The 27,271-nt window shown below is 46.7% G+C and overlaps 1 protein-coding gene and 1 pseudogene across 6 annotated transcripts in view; both read right to left on the reverse strand.

Moving 5' to 3' along the window:
• Window positions 1-477: 477 nt before the first annotated feature.
• LOC136558902 (uncharacterized) lies at window positions 478-1,938 on the reverse strand (annotated as a pseudogene).
• HDAC4 (histone deacetylase 4) overlaps window positions 1,315-27,271 on the reverse strand; it is a 182,966-nt gene continuing 157,009 nt past the window's right edge. For all 6 annotated transcript variants that reach the window (XM_066554063.1, XM_066554064.1, XM_066554062.1 and 3 more), the window contains 10 exons: window positions 23,065-23,172; window positions 22,727-22,782; window positions 22,151-22,238; window positions 21,168-21,287; window positions 19,315-19,412; window positions 13,175-13,293; window positions 11,472-11,605; window positions 7,778-7,862; window positions 6,583-6,724; window positions 1,315-6,156 (listed from right to left, as the gene is read on the reverse strand). In XM_066554063.1, coding sequence (XP_066410160.1) covers window positions 6,117-6,156; window positions 6,583-6,724; window positions 7,778-7,862; window positions 11,472-11,605; window positions 13,175-13,293; window positions 19,315-19,412; window positions 21,168-21,287; window positions 22,151-22,238; window positions 22,727-22,782; window positions 23,065-23,172 — 990 coding nt within the window. In that variant the 3' untranslated portion in view covers window positions 1,315-6,116. The remainder of the gene's footprint in view (window positions 6,157-6,582; window positions 6,725-7,777; window positions 7,863-11,471; window positions 11,606-13,174; window positions 13,294-19,314; window positions 19,413-21,167; window positions 21,288-22,150; window positions 22,239-22,726; window positions 22,783-23,064; window positions 23,173-27,271) is intronic.

The following is a 27,271-nucleotide window of genomic DNA, read 5'->3' on the forward strand; positions in this document are numbered from 1 at the left end:
CCTGGATCCCTGGCAGTGCCCAAGGCCAGGCTGGATGCTGGGGCTTGGAGCAGCCTGGGACAGTGGAAGGTGTCCCTGCCATGGCAGGGGTGGGATGAGAGGGGACCTCCCAGATCCTTCCAACCCAAACCCCTCCACGATTCCATGAATCAGGCAGAAGCAGCGGGGGATGTTTCACTGCTGAGGGAATTGGGAGCATCCCAAGTTGTCCCTGTGAGCTCTCCCCACCCCTCCCAGCAGGAGCCTTTGGTGAGCACCAACCTGCTGCTGCTCCAGGGAGTCACTGCAAGGAGCCCAGAACTGAAGTGTGGCCTCATCCCCTGTGAGCACACGGGACAATTCCAGGTGACACACACAGAGCAGATGGATTTTGGATGGTTCAGGGGGCTCCAGAGACAAGCAGGAAGCCAACCAGAGGGAAAACACATATGAAAAAGGTTGTGAAAGGCATAAAGCTGGAGCTGCTCCACTGGAAACTCAATTGGGTTTTTTGCAGCACTTGTCAACGTGCACCTGTGAGCCACAAGGAAACTGGGAAGCTCCAGGAGCTATTCCATGAACACCTCAACGTAGACATGGGTATATTTTGCCCAAAAACCCTCTCTGGCACGAAGACCCCCTTCCATGACACACCAAGAACCCAGCAGATGAAACCATCCCATCCCAGCAAAGGAAGGAAAGAAGATCAGCAGCAGAAACCCGGGTGGTACTATAATTAACTTTTTTCTTTTATTTACACCACAAGAATAACAAGTTGTCATAATGTGGTACAAAATACTGGACTCCTAATAAAGTTGAAATTGAAGTCGGTACTGTCAGAGAAAGACACCATTGGCCAGTTAAAAAAAAAATGAAAAAAAAAGAAACAAACAAAAAAAGAACCCCAAACAAAATAAAGAGAAAAGAGAAAAATAAAATAAAAATAAAATAAAAACAAAGAAAGAAAAGGAAAAAAAAAAAAACGAGAATGAGAAAAAATATTCCAACTCCACCAATTGAAAAGAAAGGACCGTCGGAAAGTCGAGCACAAAGAATGCTACCATCACTGAAAGGAGGGTCCCTACAGGAAGAGTGAAATTGTGTCTAAATTACAGCGTAAACCGGTAGCTGCTACCAATGGTGACGTCATACTGAGCATGTATAGGTATAAAGTAGAATATAATATAGTTACAACTTTTTGATACTACATATCTGTAATAAGCTCTCGGGTGAATAATGTTTCAACCCCTTACCCCCCCTCCCCGCCCCCACTTTTATATATATATTATATATATAAGTTTGTCATCCTCATAAATTGGAAAATAGCGCCTCCACTATGGAGCACAGAAAAAGTGTTAATTTATTTTCTTTCAATAGGATACTTTTTTTTTTCTTTTTCATCATCAATATCAAAGACAAAGTGAAGATGAGCTGAGAACGAGCCCAACTTCATGACAATGAAGAAACACGTTTTGCCTTTTGCTGTAAAGTCTCGTTTTTAAACCACAGTGTTGCACAGTACACGACTGCTTAAAGTGAAACCGAGCAAAAATACATCATGTAAAAGTAATTTCTTAAAAAAGTTAACGCAGCTGTGCTGAAGAGTTAACTCTTTAAAGTCCTCCTCATCCATCCGTCCGTCCGTCCGTCCGTCCGGCTCCTCGGAATGAACGACTCTGTGTGTGTTGACACAAGGGTTGCATCCAACCTCCCCACCCAGCCGAGAAATCAAAGCAAAAACACCAACCCAAAGGAAAATAATAATAATAATAACAATAATAATAATAATGACACAGGCAGTTTACTTGGTGTGTTCGGCATAGTTTCCCTAAAAACACTGTTTCCACATAAATACAATAAACTCTATTATTGGTAAGTCACAAGTGCTAGATAAACGTCTTAGTTTTTTTTCTTTTCTTCTTAAAATGAGAAATGTTTAAGTAGTCCTTTTTGTTTGTTTTTTTTTTTTATTTATTTACTCTTTTTAACAATAAAAAGCACAATTTCTTCTTATTAAGTTCAGTAAGACTCCAAAAGAAAAAAAAAAGGAATTCCCACTCTCCTTCCTTGGTGTGTAGCTGTGTGGGTGAGTGAGTGTGTGTGACAACAACATCCCAACCTTTAGTCTCCACAAATGCCACGAGAGCAAAAAAAAAAAAACCCAAAACAAAAAACCAATATAAAACCAAAACAAAACAAAAACCAACCCAAAGAAACCCCAAACCACCTCTTTTTTTTTTTTGTTTTCTTTTTCTCGTTATCGTTTTCAAAGCTGCCAAGTTTGGCGTGCAAAATCTGTATACAATATAAAGACATGCCAACCTTACAGACCATGCAACCTCAAGGTGTAGGAAACTTAAAAAAATATATTCATATATATTTATATATATATTTATATATATCAATGCCCGTAAAAGAACATGGGCCCAAAAAAGTTTACAAAAGGAAGAATGGAATGAGTACATGACCGTGACTAATAAAAAAAAGGAATGTTTTGTATCGAAAGTAAAAAAAAAACCAAAAAACCCAACAAAAAAACCAACCAACCAAAAAAAAAGAAACCAACCAAAAAACCCCCAATGGTTACTTGTGTACTGCAAACTGGGCCTCACTTCACTGTAAAGAGGATTGAAAGATGTTCCTTTTCTTCCCAAGCAGGTACAAAGGATGCCCTGGGCAGCACGTGCTGGGATGTGGGAGCATCCCAGGCTCCCACCCCGCTGGCACGGCCGCCCCGTGGCAAAGTCATCTGAAATGAAGAAGCTTAATGGCTCAAAAAGGTGAAAAATCCCCCTGGAGAGCCTCAAAACGAGGGCTCCCTCCCTTCTCTCCGTGCCTGCACTGGCCCCGGAAAGCATCCCTGGGGAAGAGCATCCCCAGGGGAGGTCACAGCCCAGGGAAGAGCGTTCCCAGGGAAAAGGGGGATGCTGCAAACAAATCCACATCGCCGGGAGTTTGGAGGAGACGAGCTCTGTCCTCTCAGGAAAAATCTTCCCGTCCCGGCAAAAAGCTGAGGGAAAGGATGGAAAGGAAGGAAGGAAGGGAGGAAGGAAGGAAGGAAGGTGGCATCCCAACAAGCTCCTCCGGATTTTCCAAAGGAACCGGCTCAGCACAGTCAGCCGGCGGCTCCCGGGAGAGCAAAAAGGAAGGAAAAAGCTTTGCCACGACCGGGAGCAGAAATGTCAAAAACCTTCCGGGGAAGAGCTGACGAGACAAAGGGAGGTGTGAACACAGGCACTGCCCACAGCACAGGGAGCAAACCCCACGTCAGTCACCAGATCTGGCAGTGGGATGGATTTGAGATCACAGCAGCAGCGTGGTCAGAAAACCCCAAACCACAACATCCCCAGGAACGCGGTGCTCTCACACGGGGGGAGTTTTAGGATATGCCGAGGACAGGCCTTGCCGCTGGGGCTTTTTGGGGTTTTAGGATGTACTTGGTCTGCACAACTCAAATACTGTAGTGTCTGGTTCTGAAACTGCACTAGAAATCGAGGAAGGAAACAAAAGCCTCCAGCGTGGGGTCACGCTCCCGATTCCTCCCGCCAGCGAGTCCTGAACGGAACGAAAGCGGCTGCTTCGAGAACTGGAAAGAAGAGAAGTTACTGGAAGCAACCCCAGCAGTCACCATGGGAAGAAAGGATAAAAGAAGGAAGGGTGGTTAAGGAGAAGATGTGCTGGGAAGAGGGATGTGCTGTCCTACACTGCTGGAGGAAGGCACGCGGGGAGCGCCGTCTCCGCCAGGACGCTCTGCTCTCCGTGGCAGGGCTCATGGCCTCTCACACCCGGCATTCCCGGGAGGATTCCCTCCTCGGGGTGGGGGGCAAACAAAAAAAAAAAAGCCTCCAAAACCCCTCCCAGCATCAGGAAGAAGAAGAAGAGAGGAGAAAAAGAGGGAGAGAGGAGGTGGGGAGTTTGCGGGCATGTCCGGCGGAGAGAAAAGGCCGGCGGTCCCGGAGTATCCAAGGAGCCTTCCCGAGGGCAGGCAGTGCCAGGAGCCGCGGGCAGGACAAAGGCATTGCCCACTGAACACTACCAGGCAAGAAAATTCCTTATTTTCTTTACAGAGCTACTACAAGAGAGCTGAGGAAATATACAGTTGGCGGAATCGGTACAACAAAGGAGCCCATCGCGGTCCCTCATCCTCCTCCTCCTCCTCGGTAAAATGCGCCCTTTCCCAGAAAAAAACAAACTCTGTTGGTCTGCCCACAGTTCCTTACACCTGCAGAAAGCTGCACACTGTACAAAAGAGTTGAGGATAAGGAGAGAAAACAATACAGAAAATTTAAAAAAGAAAAAAAAAATTTAAAAGAAGGAAAAAAAAAGAAAGGAAAATCCATGTATTATAAGCAAGAAAAGAGGGAGGAAGAAAGGTTTAGATGCTATTGCCGTTCAGAAAGGAAACCTGCCAAATGGAAAAGAAATGTCAGAGTCACACAAACAAGGCTTCCGGAGGGTTTCGGGAAATATCCATATAAAAATTAACAGCAAATTCAGTGTCTTTGCTATAAAAAACTCTTTTTTTTTCTTGTGTTTGTTAGAAAAGGATCACAACTAAAAACCTTAAATTAAAATACAAATGTTTAGGGTAGTTGCCCAGTGGCTAAAGTGTTGGCTTTCTGAAAAACTTCCCAACCTGTCACCTGACAAGTCCTCGAGTTTCAACCTGGATCCTTCTCCAAAAGCACCTTTGACGTTCCAATTCCCAAATCTGTCCCTAGGGAGCTTCCAATGGCTACTGTTAGAGTATGCATTTATTACATATATTTTTTTCTTTTTTCTATAAATGCATCATAAATATTTTTCTCAATAATTCATAGGAATCCGGTTTCTAAGCTTGGAATACATTTGGAATATACATTATACACATATATATATTTATACCTAACAATTTAAGCAATATCTCATGCTAGTTGCTTTTAATAAAAAGCATTCCAGTCTTAAAACCTGCATTTGTGTCTAATACATGCTTCAACAACCAAATTGGTAAGTTCAATTACTAGATAATGTAGAAGAGAGAGAAAACATTTGAAAATTGGTTGTTAAAAATGGTTGAATTTCAAAGACCCAACAGTATTTGCCACTTTTTTGGCAACTACCTTAATTTTTTTTTTCTTTTTTCCTTTTCTCTGAAACAGCAATGAAAGAAAACAAAACAAATCCAAACTTGTCGACAGTTTTTGGAGACGCTCTGTTCAGCTGATGCCTGCTTCCCACCATCATGCCAGCACAAGCCAAAAAGTCTTCCTTCCTGATGGCAGTCCTTGGCTTTCCCAACCAGAGGAAAAATATTCAGGAACTGCTGTGTTCTTTTTTTTTTTTTCTTTTTTTTGGTTTTTTTTTGTTTTTTTTTTCATGTGTGTTTTGTTTTTTTTAATTAATTTTTACTTAAGGCATTGTTCCTCAAACTTCAGAAAATCCAGCTGCACCAAATCCATCAATTAAAAAAAAAGGCACAAACTCATCTTCAGATGGCTTTGGAGACAATAAAGCCGACTCCATCTGGGCTACCGTTCCCCCCCTTCTGCTTCCCTTTCCTTTAGGTGTCAGGTGAGTCCTCGTTCCCTGTCCCTCCCCGTTAAAAATCCACCATCATCTCCCAACGTTCCAGTTCCGACAAGAGCTGTCGTGACTCACAGGCAGGCAAGAGCCATTTCCAAATATCCAAGAAATGAAAGTACACGATGGGTTGAGTGGTTCAAGCGGAGATTGCTCAGTTGTGGGTGATCAACTTTGTAAGCACCAGTTTTACGTTAAGGTTTGTTTGATTTGTGTTGTTGAATCTTTGATTTCTTTATTATTCTCGCGTTTCGTTTTTGTTTTTTTTTGTTTGGCAACTCTGCCAAAGACTTCCCGGGCATCGTTCCTCTTTCTGCTCGCGGTGAGGACCAGAGGAACGTGAGTGCCCAACGTGTCAGTCCTTTGCTGCTCTTCACCAGCGGTTTTGTTCAGCAAAAAGAGACTCAAAGATGCGGAGAGATTTGTTTTTTGTGTCGCTTGCTTTGCTTTACACCTGGCTGTCCTTCCGTGTTCGGGAAATAACCGCGACAGGACGCAGGAGTAACAAGAGAAAGCTTCTTGGCAGAGCTTCAAGACGAAGACGAACAGACAGGAGAACTCCAGCTCGAAGGTGGCTGCTACAGGGGAGGCTCCTCTTCCATGGGTTCGTCCTCAGGTCTGAGGGATTGCACAGCCAGGCAGGGTGGGACAGGGAGGGGAGAGAGAAAAGAGGGTTTGGCATGACATAGCTGGACAATTTGTGGTGCCAAGTCTCACTCCTTATGTTCCCATCACCTTCCCACCCAGCCAGCTGGGATCACCTGAATTCAACTTGCCACCAAGAAGGGTTTTTGGATCATCTCACTTGGGCAACATTAAGATTTTCCCCAGCAAAATAAATTCCTTTGTGTGGTCCAAAGCCACAGGGTGCACGCACAGAGCTCATGGCTCTGCTGCTCTCCTGCAGCCTGGAAGGTCCTCTGGGAACCCATGGAGGACAGGGGACGTGGGGAACACAGCAGCAGTGGCTGAAAGGAGAGGAATAACCTGCAAAGCTGCTCCTCCTGGCTGCACAGACTGGAAATGTGATGGGAAACCACTGACCTCTTCTCCGCCGGCTTCACACCCACCGACAGCGATGCCATGGCCGTCACCGTCTCCGCCTCCTCGTTCTCACACTTCTGGGCCTCCACCAGGGAATATCCCACCGTGGAGGCGAAACGCTGGAGGGAATGCCAGTACTTGCCTGGGGGAGAGGTGACAACAGGGCCATCAGGGCACCATTCCAGCTCCTGCTTTCCCAAACCCAGCTGCCGGCTCAGAACTGCCCAGGAACACTTATCTGATCCCTACTCTCACTTTAAGGGCCTTAGGTGCTCAAAAAACAGTTCCCTTTTCCACTTCAAATACCTCAGAAACTTCTAGACCTAAGGACAAATGTGCCTGGAGATGTCTCTCTACCAAAAAACCCAGGAGAGGGAAGGATGCAGTCCAGGTCTGGATCCACCTGCTGACTGCCACGTACTTTCAGTGGGCAAATCCCTGAAGACTAAAGAAGTCCAAGATGTATTTAGAACCCTTAAAGTTGGAAAAGACCTCCAAGACCACCAAGTCCAAGCTTCAACCTCCAAAGTATTTTTTATGTCGGCAGTTTGACACCCTTTTGCATGGAGAAGAGCACTGGGAAGGCTCTAGAGGAAAGAATTGCCAAGAATTTCTCCAGGCGAGGTTCAGTGCAATGATTTTAAACTGCTTAGCTAAATAAACCTAAAATATCAACAACTGCCAGCAAAACTCATAGAATATCCTTGGAAGGGATCATCCCTTGGGAGAGATCATTGAATCCAACTCCTGGCCCTGCACAGGACATCCCAAGAATCCCAGCCTGTCCCTGAGAACCTGCTTCACTTCCATGCCTATCTACTCCTAATTAATGGGTGCCACAACTCCCAACAAGACTTGTGTTATTTGGAGACACTTAATTGCTTTCCAAGAAGTAAGAGCACCCTCTAATGGCAGGACAGTCTGTCCTTTACAGAGATTTTAGAGTTTTTAATTTTTGTTGGGTTAACAGCTAGACTGGATCCTCCTGAAGGTCTTTTCCTACTGAACCTGTGCTCTGATTCTGTAATTCCCCCTAAAGGCTAAAGTCCTGCTGGGCTTTGTCACTGCACAAGCCCAGCTCAGGGTGCAGTGACCACCAGAAAAGTGAGAAATGGGAGCATGGAGCTGGCAGAATGGTGGGGAAGCCCAAGGGGTGTCCCCAGGGACCCAGCTGGGTCAGTGGGGCTGGACTCACTGTGGATCTCGATGACCTTCTCCATGGAATGCACGGCGTTAGCGTTTGCTCTCTGCTGGAAAACCTTCTCTGGAAGAGGGTCAAGCTGGAGAGAGAGAGAGGAACACCAGAGGAATGTTACCATTGAATCCCAGAATGGTTCTGGTGGCAAGGGACATTAAAGCTCATCCCACTCCATGCCTGGCATGGGCAGGGACACCTTCCACTAGTTGTTCTGCAGTGGGAACATGCCTGTGCCAGCCCAGGGAAAGGCCTGACAAGCACTGCTGGAGGGAAGTTTTAGGATTTATTTGATTTCCTTTAGAAAATCTCAAGAAGAGGAGACACCTCTGCCCTCCCAGGTTCTCCACTAATGAATGAATTCATCCCAAACCTCCAAGGTGGGCTGTCCAAAACAAGAGATGTCCACTGCTGTTAACTGTGCTGAAAACAACCCAACCAGGGATGCTCCCCAGCAAAGAACAGCCAGAGTTCAACAGTTAAAAATATCTATGGCAAAGTTTAACTTCCCTCAGAGCCAAGAGAAGCTGCAGCCAAGACTGCTCTTATGAGCACATGGTAGCCATTCCATAGGTACTTCATGGGATGGTGCATTCCAGATTCAGTAATTATGGATTGCACTTTTTATTAATTCCCCACTCTAAAAATAGTTCTGCTTCAAACTGGTTTCTGTATGACATTAAAGTGAAGGCAAAAGCAATTCCTGGATAAGTCTTTGAGCAAGAGCATTCCAGGGCCTCTTGGTTGACACTGAGACAAAGCATGTTCCAGATTCCAGAGCTCATTCCTCCTCCTGAAATAACACTCACAAAGAACCTCAGCCTGTGGAAAAAGGGAGCAAAAAACCTCTGGGCATGAGGCACCTGGTTGTCACACCTTCCTGTTTGAAGGGCAGAGGCTGGAGATGCCCACAATGGACTGAGCAGCTCTGCAGAGTAATGGGAGAGGAATGGTGGCTAACTGGTGTAGACTGCCATCAGCAGATCTCAAAATCATGGAATCACAGAATGCTGGGGGGTGAAGGGATCTTAAAATTCATCTCATCTCACCCCCTGCCATGGGCAAGGACACCTTCCACTGTCCCAGGCTGCTCCAAGCCCTGTCCAGCCTGGCCTTGGACACTGCCAGGGATCCAGGGGCAGCCACAGCTGCCCTGGGCACCCTGTGCCAGGGCCTGCCCACCCTCACAGGGAACAATTCCTAATTCCCAATATCCCACCTAACCCTGCCCTCTGGATTAAAATGGATTAAAACCATTCCCCCTTTTCCTGTCCCATCAGACCCTTGTCTAAAGCTCCTGTCCAGCTCTCTTGAAGTCACTTTAGGCACTGGAAGACTTCTCCCAGGAGCCTTCTCCAGGCGGAACAACCCAAACTCTCTCAGACTGTATCAAAGTCTCTCTCTGATTTCCCATCCCTGATTTCCACTGAAGCCCTGTGAGCATTGCCCAGCAGTGCAGGCCCATTCCCCAGCCCTGACCCCCTCCCCAGTGCAGCAATCAGCTGCCCAGCCCCAGCTCTGGGTTCATTTCCTGGCAGCTTGGGAAGGAGCTGCTTCTCCGACGCGGGAGTTTTGATCTCGGCCGGTGGACGCCGTGCTCGGGGGGACTGGCACTGCTCCCCTCATTTCCCAGCAGCCCCAGTGGAGCTCCAGTTTGGCTCCTGAGCCAGCCCAGCTCCCTGCAGCCCAGCCTGGCCACAGCTGCCTGTCCATGTGTGTGCAGCAGGCTGCTCTGACACGCTGTAGATCAAACCGCATCAAAGCGCCGCAGCGCAGAGCTGCAGCGCTCCCCCCGACTGCCCTGCCTTCAAAAGGTTCCAGGAAAGACCTGGATAAAATGAGTGTTTCCTGCTTTCTGATGTGTGCCTAAGCCAGGGAATATTACCCTATCTGCACAGCCCACCTAGGACAAGTGAGAGCAGGTCTGTGTTTTAAGTGTCCTTGTAGCCATGATTAAAATAATCAATGTTTTTTATCTTTAAGGATCAATATTTCTTCTGCTCAATGAAATCACTCAGGCAGCTCACAACATCCAAGGTATCCTGAGTGCTGAGCTCTCCCCACAGCCTCACACTCCCAAACACACCCATGGCTTGGGTGAAGCACTTATTTACTGCTTGTGGTTGCAGTCAGCCTCCAGTGATCCTAGGAGCACACTGAGCAGGAGGAACCACATCCTCCAGGTGTTATTCCCACTGCTTCCCTTTCAAAGTGCATCCTTCACCCAAAGGTGGCTGGAGCCAGAAGAATTGTCTGTAGTGACCACTTAAAACATTTAAGTGCTGCAATAAACACCTCACAGAACCCCAGGAAGGTCTGGCTTACAAGGGACCTTAGAGCTCATCCAGTCCCAACCCCCGCCTGGGACAGGGACACCTTCCACTATCCCAGGCTGCTCCAAACCTCATCCAACCTGGCCTTGGGCACTTGCAGGGATCCAGGGGTAGTCACAGCTTCTCTATGAAACCTGTGCCAGTGCCCCACCACTGGAAGCCCCCTGTTTCCATGCTGGTGTGGCAGCTGCCTCCTGAGTTTTCAGCTGTCCTGAGGGCTGAGTGCAGGCTGGAGCCATTCCCTGTGCCCAGAGCCTTCTCAGAACTGCCTGGCCCAGCACAAGGAGCAGGATGCTCTCTGGGCACTGGAGCTGGGATGCTGGATGATGGAAGCAGGTGCTTCTGATGAATCCCAACTGGTTTATCTCCTGGCCTGGCTCCTCCAGCCTCCCACCTAACGCTGAGTGTGGATACTCCAAGACAGAACACTTCTCCAACAGGCTGGAGGCCAAACTGCTCCACACCTCCATGCAGATCCAAGCTCCCTCTCCATCTTTCCAGACACCTGATGGTCACTGAACTACAACCCTCCCCAGAAATCAGCTCCCACTGGAGACAGACCCACTGCTCAGCTCCTCTGGTGCTGCACCTCAGCCCAAAGTATCTGTACTCAAAAGACCTCAAATATGGTTTCAAGCTGCACCAGAGGAGGTTTAGGTTGGATATTAAGGAAAATTCCTTCACTGGAAGCGTGCTCAGGCATTCAGTCAGGCTGCCCAGGGCAGTGGTGGAGTCAACACCCCTGCAAGGATTTCAAAGATGTGTAGATATAGTGTTCCTTCTTTCATCCCTCTGACACTAAAAGTGGGGGGGAAAGCAGAAAAGATGGAGTATCTGAAATTTTCTCTGTAGGAAAATACCCATAGCTCTTCAGAATCCAACATCTTGCTGTATTTCTCTGTCTGGTTCTTATCTTGCAATCACCCCCCTAACCTTTCTGGCCAATTTTTCTGACACAGTCAAGGCTTCTCCTACACAGCAACGTGCAGAAAATAGAAAATGTAACTCCTAGGAAAAAACCCTGCTGCAAACCATGTCAAGCAAGCTGCCCCATGTAGCAGGCACAGTCTGTAGAACTAGAGAGGGGAGCAAAGAGAAGGGAAGACTTGCACAATGAATTCAGAAATTAATTAAAAGAGTTGTTTTCCAAAGAGCACGAAGCAAATTATTTGGAGAAAGAACAAACCCAAAAATCATTCTTAGCTGTTTCACTCGTTGCACGGACTACAAAGCACAGGTGGTTTTTAAGCACTAAACAAACAGCGAGTGTCAGAAGGACACCAAACAAGGACACAAACTTGGCAGCCAGGAGGATGAGACGCCCAAAGCCGAGGGGGGAGTGTGTTTGGGGGTGCCTGTACCTCGTTTCCCAGCAGGGCAGACACGCAGGCCTCCGAGGCGTCGCAGATGGCCGTGAGGTCGTGGCCGCCCTCGAGGGCCAGCACCACGCGGCCCCCGGCCAGCCCCATCAGCTGCTTCGTCAGGTACCCGAAGCCTGCAAGGAGGGAACAGAGGAAATGCAGCACAAGGGCAAAGGTGGCGGCTGGAATGGGGCTCCTGGCGGAGGATCAAAGAATTAGGGAGAGGAATTACATCATATTAAAAACCCAGCGGGGATTTGCAAAGGCTCGGCGCGTAACGCGAGCCAGGTTGGGCTTGGACGCGCGGTTCCAGCTGCGGCTTCCAGGGATGGATCCCTGTGTCCCCCAGCAGCACCACCCCGGCTGAGAGCATCACCAGTCTCCCTCTGCCACCCCTCAGCACCCCAAATTAAAGCCAGCAGCCAACATTGCCTTTTGGAGCAGGGAAAGGGGTGGATTTCTGCTGGATGCTGCTTTGGGGGAGGGAGGAGGAAGGGGAATGGGCCCAGTTTGGGTCGGGATAGCAGCAGTGCAGTGCCCCAGAGAGATTTAGGTTTGACATCTCGTTCTCAGCAGACAGCTCTTCCCGTCCATAATATGCTATAAAAATTCCAGGGGCACCCGGCACTTTGATCAGATGACACACAATACATTTCTGCCCCCTTTAAACAAAACAGAACCAAGCGGCGAGGATTTAAAAAACGTGTCCTCAAAGCAACCTTCCCCCTCCAGCAGAAAAAAAAAATTAAAAAAAAATCAAAAAGCCAAACAAAGGAGAAGCCAGGGAATTTCTACCCTCCATCCCCACTGCCTGCTTTTCTGCTTTGGAGTGAACCCTTTTGCAAATTAACAGGCAGAGAAAAGCGTCCACTGCAGAGCCCACAACTGCTTTTGTAAGAGGAGCAGAGCATGGCAAATTTAAGCAGCAGGTAAACAAGACCTTTCCTTTCCAAAGTGTTTCTGGATATCTCAAGGAACTTGCCTCTTGTAAACCTATTTCACTTTATTCTTATATAAAGCTTACAGGTTCAGCTCCCTTACGAGGTTTTAAAGTTCACTGTAGAGAACAACTTTCCTGGCTGGAACAAACTCTTAAAAAATAATAGTAAAAACCTTTTTGCAAGAAAAACTGTCCTCTGGATAAATTTGAAGGAAACAGTGCCAGGTAAACTCCACATAACCTGGAGGGGGAGGGTGGGGGGAAATTTCAGTGCATCTCCCAAAAACATCCCAGACCCGAAGCAAAAAGGAGGGTTTGTGGGTGTCTGTAATTAATTCAAAGGTGGAGAGCAAAAACATTCAGCTCAAAATTTTAATAAGGTGTCCTGGAGGAAGAAATGGATTTCTTGGTAGCAATGAGAGTGTTTACAGCTGGTATGGCCTTTTTCTGCAATTTTATATTAATGCCAGCATAACTCTCTAATTCAGCAGAGATGTGACTACAAATAAATTACACAATATTACATACTGAATATTTCAAAGTTGAAATATGCAATGTTTCAAAAAAAAACCCAACAAAATTAAGGCTTCAGCCAGGCCAAAATATGCATTATAAAAAGATAAATGCCATGAAAATTCAAAGAAGAAAGATGGAAGTTTTGCCTTTGAAATGAAAGATCTGAACTAGACCCCGCAAAGTAAAATCTGGGAACACATTGTCCTTCAATCCATAGGACAGCAGCAGAAGTAAAGCCCCCACTTACATTTTGCTGACAGGTTATATCCTCCCAGGGGTGTGGGGTGCCCTTCCACAGCATCGAAACCAGATGACACCAGCACAACATCTGGGGCAAACTCGTTGGCAATGGGCATCACTACTGTCCTGCAACACAGAATATCCACGGCACACACATGTCAGGGGGGCTCCTCAGCAAGGCAGGGGTGCTTCAACCCTCTCACCAAACCCTGAGAGCCTGGTGGAAGAGCTCCTTGCACTCCCTGGGATTTTCTCCAGCTCGTGGTTTGAGCATGGAAATGAGCTGTCACCCCTTGTGATTCCCATTTGGGATCACATCCTGATTTACATACATGGGAATAAGGGTAAAAGAAGAGGGCATCTGGCACAGGCTGCAAAACTAGCTGGGAAACCTCACCCCAAGGCATTATCTCCAAGTCCTCCCTCAAAACACCTCCTTAAGCTTTGCCAAGTGATTCCTTCCTCCCTTGCTGCACTTCTCATTTCCCACAGCAAAAGGCTGGAGTATCCCATGGGGCAGAACAGCTTTAGAATGCAAATACCCCACCCAAATCCACCTCTCCCAATGCCAGTTCCCCATCCTCTGATGTTTTGTTCAATAAAATATGGGTGGAATTGTTCAGCATCCCCATCCTACTGATTGCTGAAGTTGTATTTAAATGAAACAAGGGGTCTGTTCCTGTGGTTTCTCACCAAAAGAACTTTTTTCCCTCTGCTTTCTCTCTCTCTCCAAACTCCACAATTTCTCCTCAAAACCTACAGGAGGTTGCAAACATCCCATCCCCACATCAAGACATACTTCCCAAATTATGGTTTTTTCCATTGTAACTGCACCTACTGGATGTGTCCCTAGGGCAACCTGACCTGTAATTTTCCCATTTCCCCATCCTAGGAACAGCCACCGGCCAGGACAACTTTCTGGAGCAGGAACTGAGGTTATTTTACCCACATCCCAAAGCATGGACCTGTAAATCTTGGCACACACAAGAACCTAACACTTTATTGAGTCGAGTCTTTATGTGATGCTCTAAAAACAGAGCCCAGGGGGGCTGTTCCATGCTGAGATGGCTCAAGTGCTATCAGAACACTCATAAAAGCTCCCAGCTTTTGCCACAAGGATATTAAACAGCCAGGAGACATCTGCCAGAGTCAGCAGCTTGTGACATCCAGTTGAGCTTGTGCCCCTCTGCAGAATGGGGCATCAGCCTCTGCCAGGCACTGAGCAAACCCACCCCCCAGTCTCCACTGCCACCAGGGAGCAGGAACAGGCACCCAGACACCAAAAAAACCTCCCCACACATCTCCCAGCTTTATTTTTTTCCCAGCTATTTGCCACAGCAACCCCAGAGGCTCCTGCAGTATGGCTGATCTCCGTGTGCAGGCACAGAGACCTCTGTGAGAACAAAGGGATTTCCTTTTCCCTTAAAACACACAAAATCCCAACAAGGAATTTGAATTTTCTCCTCTGAGGATGTGATTGCCTCTCTCCATTTTGTCCTTGGGGGATGATTCTGTGAGGAAGACAAGAGCACAGCTCTGCTTGGTGAGTTTACAGTTTGGTGGAACTCACAGAAATTTTCAGGAGAAACCACCACCCTCACCAAGGCCTGAAGCAGCAATTCCAGAGCAAGTGTTTATTTTCCCTGAGCTTTTTCATTCCTAACCCAAGGAAAACTGCTCAAAGAATCAGATTTATTTCCCCCCCCTCCCCTAGTTATGACGCTGTGGGAGCTGCTGGGATCTCAGTGGAAGTGTGGGATCACCAGAGCCAGCCCAAAGCTGCACCCCAAGGGCTGGGGATGCTCCATCAGCACTGAGCAACCCATGGGATCACAGATCCATGGGGATTCTGAGCCATGGGACAGCTCATGGAGCACAGCATGGCTGGGAAGGACCTCGAGCAGCAGCTCACTCCAACCCTGGCAGGGGTGTCCAGTGCTGCCAAGCACAGAGGAATGGGGCAGCTGGGGACCCTCAGCTGGAGGTGGCTCTGGGTGACAGTGGCACAGTGACTCCTCCAGCACAGCCACACAGCCCCCAGGGCTGATCCTGAGCCCTGCCAGGGGCAGTTTTGGGAGAGAAAAAGCCTTTCTCCTAATTCCAGTGTGATACCCCAAAGCCACATCAAACTCTGTCTGATGCTCTCCATGGATGTAAAACTTGATCCAGGAGGGTCAAAGCCAGACCTCCCTCATTTTGGGTTTTCAATTGTAAGAAAAAATGACAAAAATCCGGAGAGTTTCCCAGATTCCATCTGTGGACAACGTTTTGGACACATCTCTTTCAGCTTTTTGCTTTTTCCTTTTCCCTTGTCCACCGATAAAACCAGCCCCTTCACTCAGATGCACCCCAGGAAAGCCAAACCCTCCAGGGGAAATAAGGATTAAACTGGAAACAACCCCATGGCTTTGCCCTGCTGATGAGACTCTAAAAAAGCCAGAAATTTGAATTATTACCTAGGAGATAAGCAGTTCTGCCTGGAATTGGGTCTTTTAAGGAATGGCTGAGGTGGCTGTAAAGTTATTCACTGAGGAATGAATATTCCTAACACTGAATATTCATTCAATCCATGTAGAATTTTTTAAAAAACAAGGAAACCGAAATTTCCCTAATTTCAGAAGCTTGTTTTGCTTGCTTAAAATAAATGCAATCTTTTTATTTGCCTGGTTACAGCTGAGCTGAACAGCTCTACACGAGAGCAAACTGATGGCTGCAACGAGCAAAGCCTCCCCATTGTGTTCTGCAATTGCTTGGGAGAGAGGAAAAAAAAAAAAGCAATTTTAGATCTATTTTCCAGAAGGCTGAATGAACAATTTTTAGCCTGGCATTAGCCAATTCTACAATTAAATGCCTAATAAATGATAGGTAAATGAAACCATCCTACAGAGGATTATTTTGGGCTTTAAATGCTCAATTGCAGCGAGTAAATTGGTGAAACTTAGAAGGCTGAACACTTTTTTAGAGACTTCTTCCCATTCTTGGCCACATCTATGTTTTATATATATTTTTATATGTGCTATGTATAAATTTATATCTGTTAAGTGTATATATTTATATTATGCATATATTTATCTATTGATATATTTTGTATTTCATATATATCATGTGTAAATTTCTATATATGGTTTTATACACATCATATATTTTATATATATAAACTAAAAATGTTATCCACTGCTCCTCAGGCTAACCAGCTTCCTGAAAATTCCAGTCTTCGCTTCTCCATGGTCATTTACTGTGTCCAAAGGGATTAGGAATTTGGGGATGAAATCAGTGTGGGGAAAGCATGAAATTGAAAATACAGCAACCACCGTTCCAGGCAAAACAGCATCATCTCTTCCCCCCCATCCTCTTCCTCGCTCCTCAAATGGTTTATGGATCGAGGGAAAAACCCAAATGCCCCTAAAATTGGTTTCTGAACTTGTTTAATGCTTTTTGAAAGCAGCAGGAGGAGGGGGAAGCACAGTCCTGGCTTTTTCCTTCTGGCTGAGGTGTTTTAAATGAAGTCAAATGTGGAATCGAGCTGGACGTGGAATTATGGCTGGAATTATTATGGTGGAATTACTGGGACAGGGGAAGGAATTCTCAGACACAACACCACTGCTGGCATCATCAGGACAACTTCCTTGCAGTAAATTCGGAGGGAAACTCCTGTGGATAAAACATTTTTAATTTCACTAATTGCTGTTCCCATGTCATAAAGAAAACCAGCCAAAGCCTTCCCATTTTTCCTGCAGGTCTCTTAGCTGGGTTTGCACCTGGATCAGGAGGATTGAGAGAGGCAAACCAGGATTTCAGCTGATGTAAAATGTAAGGGAACAACAAACCCTGGTCCAAAAAACCCCTCTGAATTTTACAACTTGTTTGTTTCTGTAACTACGGAACAACAGCGGAGGCAGCGGGAACGTTCTGAGAGTTCAGAACTTTGGGAAGGACGTGCCCTGCATTGTTCCCTGCACAAACTGACCCCATTTCTGCCTGATCTGTGCAATCTGGGACTGCCCACACGCTCAGGGGTGAGCTCAGACACGGGATGTGGAGCTGACTCTGGCACAGCCACAGCTACCACAGGGTGCAGGAGCTCCAGGCTGCCAAAAAACTCCCCAGATCCCTTCTGAGCACCATCACCCCCCATCCCCCCAAAAATAGGCACCCCAACCTGGAGCTGGGGCAGGCAGTGATTTCAGCCCCAGGTTAGGAAGGCAACAAGTGACAAGTGCAGAGGAAAGCTCATTTTTAACTCTTTTTCTCACTTCTGATATGTATCTATGGCATTAAGGACCATCCAGAGGTCAGGAGAGCTTGGGCATCCCAAAAGTAATCATTTAATAATATTTGGAGAGAGAATGAAAATCACTGATGTGAGTTCCCATCTCTTTCTTGCATGGAGCAAACCCAGTCTGAAACAGGTTTTCAGTTTGGGGATGAGTGGTTTCACTGGGATTTATTTATTCTCTCATTTCTCTCATTCAGAAGGACAATTATCTCAGTCATTTTCATTTCTCAAACTCACACACACTGGCTTTTCCTGAAACACAGCAACAAAAAATGAGGAGCAAGTTGCTTATTTAAATCTGCTCCTTTTACACAGAAAAAGGACTTTTTTCCCCTAGAAACAGACAGGCATGTGAAGAGTTAAGGCTTGAAAAAAAAAAAAAAAGAAAAAAAGAAAAAAAAAAAAGTCTATCAGTATCTTTGCCTAGCTCAAAGGATTTCCACTGATTCCTCTCCAGACTTCAAAGCCTCACAGTTTGGCATTTGGACTGGTTTGAATTAAAGCTCAGTTCTCCACTGTGAGTTTCCAAGTTCATGGTGAAAATGCCTCCTGCTTCTGGAGTTCATTATGGCCAATTTTCTTATCTTTTCTTCATCTTTGGTTTGATCCCCAGCAAATGCAACGTGGCATTCGACGGGGTGGAATAACAAGGTGCTGCCTTGAAGGCATGTATTGTCTCAAGGGGCTAAAGCAAGAAAAGAAGGGGGAAAAAATAGGATATATGACCCATTCCCTTCACTTTCCAACTCTCTGGGGACTATAAATTGCAAACTTCAAAGCATTATTTTACATTAAAATCAATAGAAAGATTCGGGGGGGGGGTGGGGGGGAAAAATGTTTTTCAAAGGAGCTGGTTAAGATTTAAAAAGGTCACTTGATAATGTACTATCATGGCCAAACTTGGCATAGGATGAAAAAAATGCTTCTTGTTTAACTTATGGTTAAACTGAAGGTGTGCAGGCTCTGGGAGGAGCATCCCCCAAAACTCCCCAAAATCAGGACTGTGACCCACTCCAAAGGCTGTTCCCTAAACAGCTGCAGTGACCAGGCAAGCAGACCCCAGGAGTGGCTGGCAAAGGCCTCCCTGTGCAGCCCTGAGCCTTTTCCAGGAGCCTAGACACTCAATTAATATTGAATGTCCCCAGCTCCAGGTGCTCTGGCTAACCAAGAGATCCATCCTGGGATAGCCAGGCTTCCACTCTGGAGCAATGTGCTGCCTTCCTGAGCCAGGAGTGACACAAATGGCAGGGATTTGGTGTCATTTGAAATTGTGGGTGTTCTCTGAGGGCTTCATGATGGCAGAATGAAGAGGGGGAAAAGGTGCTTTTTGCTCAGCCTAAGGGGATATAACAGGGAAGAGCAGAAAATAATGTTCCTGGATTTAATGCTGTTCCACAAAGGTGAGATCCCAGAAATTCACACCCTGTCTTCTGGCAAGTCTGTGTCTGCATGAATTTAGGCCACCAGAGGTGTGAGGACAGAAAAGCTTCAGATTGTTAAAGGAGAGGCCAAGTGGACCCATGGCACAGGGGAGCCAGGGGGTGGGACAGGACAGTGTCCAAGAAAAATCATGGAATGGTTTGGGTGGGAAGGAGGCTTAAAGATCATCCAGTGCCACCCCTGCCATGGCAGGGACACCTTCCACTGTCCCAGGTGGCTCCAAGCCCCAGTGTCCAACCTGGCCTTGGGCACTGCCAGGGATCCAGGGGCACCCACAGCTGCTCTGGGCACCCTGTGCCAGGGCCTCTCTGGGATGAATAATATCAAAATTTTAAAGCTTATGAAAAGCAAAATCACAGAGGATGGCACAAGGAGAAAGAAACCCAGCTGAGGTGAAAAACATATTTGTGAGAGGGAAAACTCAGTAGTACCTGAAAGCAGTTAAATATTCTGTGTCTCCCATGGGCGGATCCAGACCACCAGTAAATGCCATGTTAACATTGAAACCAACTCCTGCTCCTGTGCCAACCTGCAAAAGGGAAATGGGACTCTCAATTAGCAAATTCTGGCAACACTTCTTTGCCACTCTTTTGATGTTCCCCCAGTGGAATTCGGATCTGGATCCAGTAGTGAGGTCGATTAGTCCCTGGTTCCTGAAACAAGAGGGAAAATAAAGCTCCTCCACGCTCAGATCTTTATGGGAGCTGAGTACTGGTGGTGTTTGACTGCTGCTCATCCAAAAAAACACCCCAACATCAACTGAACCCTCTTGATTTTTTTGCAGCAGAGCATGCTGCATGTAGTACCTTTCCATAAATCACTTTAAGCTTGATTCAGGAGCATATTTTGTATTTCACTACAGTTGCAACTGGGGAAAAAGTGTATTTTAATTAGAGTGAGCTCCCCCTCTGCTGGAGAAAAACAGGATTCACAGAGAAGGGATTTTGGCTGCTTGAGGGACACGTGGGTGGGAGATGTAAATACATCCCTCTCCTTGCTTGTACTGCAAATGTCCCCATTTGCCCTGCCTGCAACTACCTGAGAGAGAGGAAAACTGAAAAATAAACCAGGCTTTTCCAGCTTTTTTATTTTTTTGCCAAGAAGGTCTTTGCATATGAAAAAAAAAAAATTAAAAAGTGAAAATCAAGGTGTTGCACAGCTGGATAAAACTGCATGGCTTTTATTGCACATTATTCCTCATACTGATGCAAATATTTTTGCTAGAAAAACACAGGGGTGGGTGTTCATCTACCCACGGTGGGTTATTTATCCATCATTGGCTTAAATGAAACTTGTTTTGTATCCTTTCTTTTATTTGATCTAAAATGACACGTCTAAAAATGACTCCTTTTGTAAAGCAGATTGCTAAAAAGCAGGAATTAAAGCCTGATACAAAGGGCTGCTGTTCATTCACTACAACAGTCAGCATCACGTCACATTTAAGTTTCTTTAGAGGTTGAAATGGAAACATTGATGTTTTCTCAAGCAGAAAACGTAAAATTGACAGGGGAAGAAGTTTTCAGATGTCACCTGGAGCACTATAAGTATTCCAAAGAATTTCCCTTTGCTAAATCCCTCTGAAGGACCATATTTCCTGCCAGCCCAGAGGGAAAGGAAGGATGGATCCATCCAGAGCTCAGCTCTCAGCTCCACTGGCCCAGCCCTCCTGCTGCAGGCTCTGAGGACACCACCAGGAAAGGTGGATTTGCTCCAGCAGCATCGTGGCTGGCCCTCAAATCCCACAAATTTGGGGTGGAGGTGCAGCCTTGGTGGTGGTGAGCAATGCCTGGGCAGGGCCAGGAGAAAGAAGGAGAGGTGGAGAGGGGGAGAAGGAGAGGGGGAGAAGGAGAGGGGGAGAAGGAGAGGGGGAGAAGGAGAGGGGGAGAAGGAGAGGGGGAGAAGGAGAGGGGGAGAAGGAGAGATGGACAGGCTCCATGGCTGTGCCAGGAAAACCGAGTGTGGGTGGTGCAGCCATGGACAAGCTCTTCCTTCAGCATCTAAGAAACAATTTCTGCTGAGGAAGGAGAAATCCTGCCCAGGACAGGGAGTGCTGGGACAGCTGGCAGAGGGCTCCCCTGGAGCAGGCTGTCCCCCAAGGGCTGGAGAGCTCAATTGCAGTGACTCCTTTGCTGCCATCTCACCAGCTCCGGCCAGGACACCGGGCCCATGGCTGCTGGCTCACAGGGACCTGGTGTGTCCTTGGATGGGAACACAAAACCCTGAGGAGCTCTGGAGGTGGCAGGAGCTCCTGTGAGTGCCAAGGCTCTGGGATCCATGTGCTCACCTCATCTGGAGCGCCGCTGCCTGGGAAGAAGTTGCCGTCGTCGTAGCGATGGAGTGAGATATAGAGGACGTTGGGGTCATTGTAGAAGGCCTGCTGAGTACCATTCCCATGGTGGACATCCTGCAGGGACAGAGAGCTTAGTCTTTCACTAAAAACATGGATTAAAGGCATCACTTCAGGATTTGGAGGAGTTTTCCTTGCTGCTGAGCTTTGTTTTCTCCAGCCTGGCTCTGAAGAAGCAGTTTTTGGGGAATGGGAATAACCTGTTTGGCACACCTAGTTTGAGATTACTCTCCTTGTTTAACACATGGGATAAACACAATCCCAAATGTCTATCAAACTGAGTACTCATTTACCTGGATGGAAAGAACTGGATTCACACAATTTTGGCAGATGGAGATACTGGGCTATTTGTTGCCCCAGATCTATGGGGTGAGTACTGATACAAATAAATTTCTGTTGAATCCAAGTTAAACAACACAATCCATGAGAGCTCCCCTATTGAGCTGCTGTGTGGTGCACAAACACAGCCTGTGACAGGACAGCTATTTCAAATGCCCCTCTCTGACATGAAAAACAGGTGGGAAGTGAGGAAAGAAACACCCATCCAGTAAGTCCAAAAGACAAATAAATGCATTTTAACTTGTGGGTGATTTGTGGCAACAGAGCCAAAACTTTTGGCTGATCCCCAGTCACTCCAATACCTTCCCAGCCACATAAAATCTATTAAAAAATAAATGTCTTAACATTGCCACAGCAGAATCCCAAAGAAGCCCTTTCTCTTTATTTGAAAATTCTGGTCCCTTTAAGATTTTTTTTTCTCTGATTAGAACACTTTTACTCAATTAAACCTCCAAATTTTGGCTTGCAGACAACAGGCAAGAAGTTTTCACTGACTTACAGAGCTTGCTCTTGCAAGAAGAAACCCACCCAGGATAATTTCCACCTGCTCTCCCAAAGGGAAAGAAGGGGCATTTACTCACCCAGTCCACAATGAGGATTTTGCTCACGTTGAGCCTTTGCTGGAGCAGCTTGGCTGCGATTGCCACGGAGTTAAAATAGCAGAAACCCCTGGAGAGGGGAGAGAAGAGGAAAAGAGAGGTGTTAATTACAGCTTCCCATGGTCCCACTGCACCCATCACCTAGACAGAACACAGGAGGCAGGAGTTCCTTCTGCTCTCCTTTCCTCTCTGGAAACATGGAGAGGCTTGTGGTGGGAGGGACCTTGAAGTTCATCTCGTTCAATGGGCACCTTCCACTAGATCTATTTCCCATTGGAAGTGCTGAATTCCAGCAGCAGGCTCTAGGGAAACATGGAATGTCTGCCCCACACTTGCCTAAACCCACTGCTGATCCTTGCTAGGAAACACCTCCCCCAAAAGCAATAAGCAGGCTCTTACCCTGCTGCAGAGAATCTGGGGAGCTCTGAACACCACACATCTCATCTAGCAATAAACAGAAATTCCACAGTGATAACCTAACAGAATTCCTCTGGAATTGCCAGCTGTGGATCCCCCAGCAAAGGAGCCCTGGATGCAGTCAGTGAAGGCCATACTCACATGGGTGTGCTCTCCTCCGCGTGGTGACCCGGGGGCCGGACAACAGCAAACCCATTCTGCACACAAAAAAACAGGGAAAGGAAAAGGTCAGAGGGACAAGGATGCACACAGGGGTTGCAGCCAGAAGCTTTAATCCTGCTTGGGAACTCTGGAGTTGCTCTTGATGAATTCCTCACAAGGTCACAGCAGTGGACGATGCTTTCTCTCATTGTGGAGAGGGAAAAAGAACTGGAGGTGCTGCTCAGAGCCCTGAGTAGAGCCCTGAGCAGAGCCCTGAGCAGAGCCTGCCCAGAGCACAGCTGAGGGCTGTTCCCATACCTTCAGGGCTGTTCCCTCACCTTCAGCTCTCCTGTGGCCACTTTGAACACCAGCTCGATGACACAGCCCACAGCCAGGCGAGCGGCACCTGACGAGTGCACCTCGTTCCAAATGGTGTCACTGTCGACCTGAGGGGACACACAGGAGCCAGGTTAGGAGCAAGGAGGGCAGCCAGGCATCAGGAGACCCCTGTCTTATGAAGACATCACTCACATGGGGGGATAGGACAAGGGGAATGGATTTAAACTGAAAGGGAGGGGGTTTCTTTCAGATACTGGGAAGGAATTGTTCCCTGTAAGGGCATTGAGGCCCTGGTGCCCAGAGAAGCTGGAACTGCCCCTGGATCCCTGGAAGTGTCCATTGCCAGGCTGGAGCAATCTGGGCTAGTGGAAGGTGACCCTGCCTATGGCAGGGGATGGACTGAAATGGTCTTTAAGGTCCTTTCCAACCCAAACTATTCTGTGATTCTGTGACTCCGTGACCATGGAATCAGCATGGTCAAATCTTTAATTGCTGCTGATCCAAGATGAAATAAAAAGGTTTACTAAATGATTCAATGATTCTTTAAAATAAAAAAAAAATCTACAATAAAGGGGGATGTTCAGTGTTGGGCATTTAAAAGAAGACTGCCCAGGAGTGACAGCAGCTTCCCTGGGGAGCCATGAGTTCACCCACCCTAACAAAGACCTTCAGCATCCCGTGCTGACCACACAGATTTGCCTCAATGCTAAATATTCCATAGAATCACCAGATTTCTCCCCTGAAAATGTGGAAACAGGCCACAGGCAAGGCAAGGCACCCTGCAGGCATGCCCACTGCTGTTATTCCAGACTGTGTCACCAGATGAAGGGTACATTCCTCACCAGGAAGTACCACCAGCTATTTTTCACATATTACTCTGCCCTGAGTGTATCTATGGAAACAATGGCAAAAAGCAGAGATGGGAAGAAAGGGATCATTTGTTGTGCCTGACTCACTGAGCAGTGAGGAGACACAAGTGGCCCCACAAAGGACTGATCCACCTCCTTCCCAGCTGTGCTGAAGCTGCCATTGGAAGCGATTCCAGCTCTCTGATCATGGATGGTTTCTGGTAGCACCCACCCAAGGATGCTCTGGAAGCCACAATAACTAGGAAAGCACTTGGAGAACACCAAAAAGCCTCTGGGGAATGCCACTGCATTGTGGGAGAGCCCTGCAGTGACTATTTGTGGTCTTAGGGCTCCTCTGGACCCCTGTAAATTTGGGCAGTAAGATGGGAACAGCAGCAGGATAAAGTCTGAATTACACATGACAGCTCCAGGAATCCTAGATCAGGACTGCACACATGCAGAAGATGGGCCTGACCTCGCCAGGTCTCTCCAAAAGCCCCTAAAGAGGTGGGAAGAAGCCCAAGGTGCTGCTCCTCCCCACTGCCCAGTGCACTGGTGCTCTGTGAGGGTCCTGTCTCTGGATCTGACCCCCAAGGAGTGCATCTACCCCATCTCTGGGCACAGCCAACCCATCTTCCAGCAAACTTAACCTATTTTTCTTGTCTTTGCTGTACCTCAGGACACCAGCAGGGAAGAACTTCCCTTCCTGCCTGGACACAGTGAGCTCAGGGCTCCTTCCATGGGCCCTCTTCATTCCCTGTGAGGCACCAGAGGAATGGAAATAGAAAATACCCAAATTTGCCTGTCCTAAGGGGCCCACAGACCCTCAGATGGCTGCTGGAGTCAGCTTTTCCCATAAAAAAGATAGGATTCTTCAGTGCCAGAGCCAAACTCTGCCACATCCAGGCCCCAGCAGAAACCAGGCTCCTGCCAGGAACATTCCAGGAAGAATGTCCAAAATGAAACCCAAAGAGTTTTTCCTTCCTCATAATAAAAATTACTATTTCCTTACAATTATTTCCTTACAATTATTTCCAAATTACTATTTCCTTACAATTATTTCCTGCCTTTAAGGAAAACCCAAGGTTTTTTTATTAATATCCATGATGAGGCTCCTACTCACACCGTAAATTCCTCCTACTCACACTGTAAATTTTCCTATTCACTAATGTGCAGCTATCTCAGAATTAAATGAGCACCTCACAAAAGATTTCATTATTCTACTGAATAAAAATGCACTGAAATTATTCTACTGAATAAAAATACAATAAAATTCTACCGAAAAAATCCACAGGTAAGAAATCAAGCACCAGGACAGGTTGACACAGGTTGTACCAGAGCTCCAGACCCTGCAAAGTGAAGGAGTTCTGCTCTTCCCTCACAGAGGAAGACACCCCACCGTGTCTCCTCCTGCTCTCAATTAAATAATTCTCACATTCTGTTCCTCTGACTCCCTAATTAGTTCCTCCTCATTTCCATTCCACTGAAGTCCTTTCCGTGCTCTCTGCTCTGCAAGAACTTACTTTGCTTGCACAGTTACAATTGTTGATATGCTCTAATCAAAGCCCTTGAAAAACCCAAAAATAGAATCACCTGCTCTGGAGAAGATCAACAACACAAACACCTCTGGAGTTTTTAGAACACGTGCAGGAAAATGATGCAGATCTTCAGATATTTTTAGAATGTGCGCAGCAAAACGCTACACAGGAAAGAAAACAAATTCATCAGCTCTCCTTAAATCAAGCCTTTGAGTGTTTTGAAGAATCTGGATGCAAGTGTGCTGGGATGATCTTGCAGATTTTCCAAGCTTAAACTCTTTTCTCCCAAAGTAAGAGCCTAAATTAGAGTTGTGGGACTCCAGGCAGCCTCTCCAAAATGCAGTTTATCGTATCCAAGAGGTTACAGCAATTCAGGGTTGTGGGTGACAGAGCTGTGCCTACAGCTGTCAGCTCCAGCTGCAGGCAGGCCTGGAGACACCCTGGTTTTGGTTACAATGCATTATATACTTTTCTTTTGGTTACATTGCATTATACACTTTTCTTTTGATTACAATGCATTATACACTTTTCTTTTGGCTACAATGCATTATACACTTTTCTTTTGGCTACAATGCATTATAGACTTTTCTTTGCTGAGCATCTTAATACAGTAGAACCAATGAATACCTTAACTCTTATCTATAGCCTATCATAACTACTGTAATTACCATATTCATGTTACTGTTCTCCAATCACTAAAAGTCAGTACATTACAGTTTAAGCTGGAGGTTGTTTTTCAGTTTTCTTGCAGTGGAAAATTCTGAGACCTTTTTTCTACTTGCAGCTTTGCTGCCTTGTTTGCCTGTGCTCTCTTTCTGCTTGGTAAAAACATCTTCTTGTTTGAGGTGGGTTTGTCCTTTGCTCTAAGCCATAAAAACCCCTTCTAACTAACACAGCCTTTGCCTCCTTGGTTAGCCAGTAAGACTGGCTCAGCAATTATTTTCTTCTATATCAAAACTTGCTTCCATCTCTATTCCTTCTTCAGACTCTACATTTAAAAATCTTTCTGCTAAGCACACACATATCTGTGAGACTTCCTTGTCAAATTTTCATCCTTCCCAACAGGGGAAGGAAACCTTCCTCTAATCATCCTGGATGAGGGAAGGCCGTGGTGCATGGAAGTCGGATGTGGAAAAAGGGGTGTGAGCTGCAGAGGAACGAAGCTGAGCACAATTCCCAAGTGATCAGCAGAAATAAATGAGTGATGTTTCACTCAGAGCTCACACCTGTTGATTTCAGAGCTTCTGTGCTTTCTTTCTTTCTCTCCTGCTAGGACCAGAAGGCTGCAGAAGGGAGGAGGCTTGTCAGCCATGGGATAAACCAGCAAGGAAAAAGAGTTTCCAAGCACCTGGGAACAAATTTACTCTTTTCTCTCTTTGACTTCAATTCACCAAGACTGAGTTTTTAATAAAACAGAGAGTCTGAAAGGTGTTACGAGATGAAGGGATTTGCTCTGAACTGTTTCCTTGCTGCTGCTTCACTCCCAGAGCTCCAGGAGGGTTTGGACAAAGCTCTCAGGGATGCACAGGGTGGGATTGCTGGGGTGTCTGTGCAGGGCCAGGGGTTGGGTCAATGATCCCTGTGGGTGCTTTCAGCTCTGGATATTCTATGATTCACTCTCTTGCCTGTCCTTCATTCCACTCATTGCTGAGGAGAACTCAGGGCTGCCCAAGCTCCATCCTCTATCCCAAGGCAAAACAGCCCTCCAGGGGCTTCTCCCCCCCAAAACTGCCCTGCATCCCCCTCCAGACCCATCCTTCCTTTTCATCTACACAACATCCCCAAAGGAAGAGAGCCACACTTGATTGCTTGCAGGAAAA

The sequence above is a fragment of the Molothrus aeneus genome, chromosome 7 (assembly GCF_037042795.1).
Source record: "Molothrus aeneus isolate 106 chromosome 7, BPBGC_Maene_1.0, whole genome shotgun sequence".
Lineage (NCBI taxonomy): Eukaryota > Metazoa > Chordata > Aves > Passeriformes > Icteridae > Molothrus > Molothrus aeneus.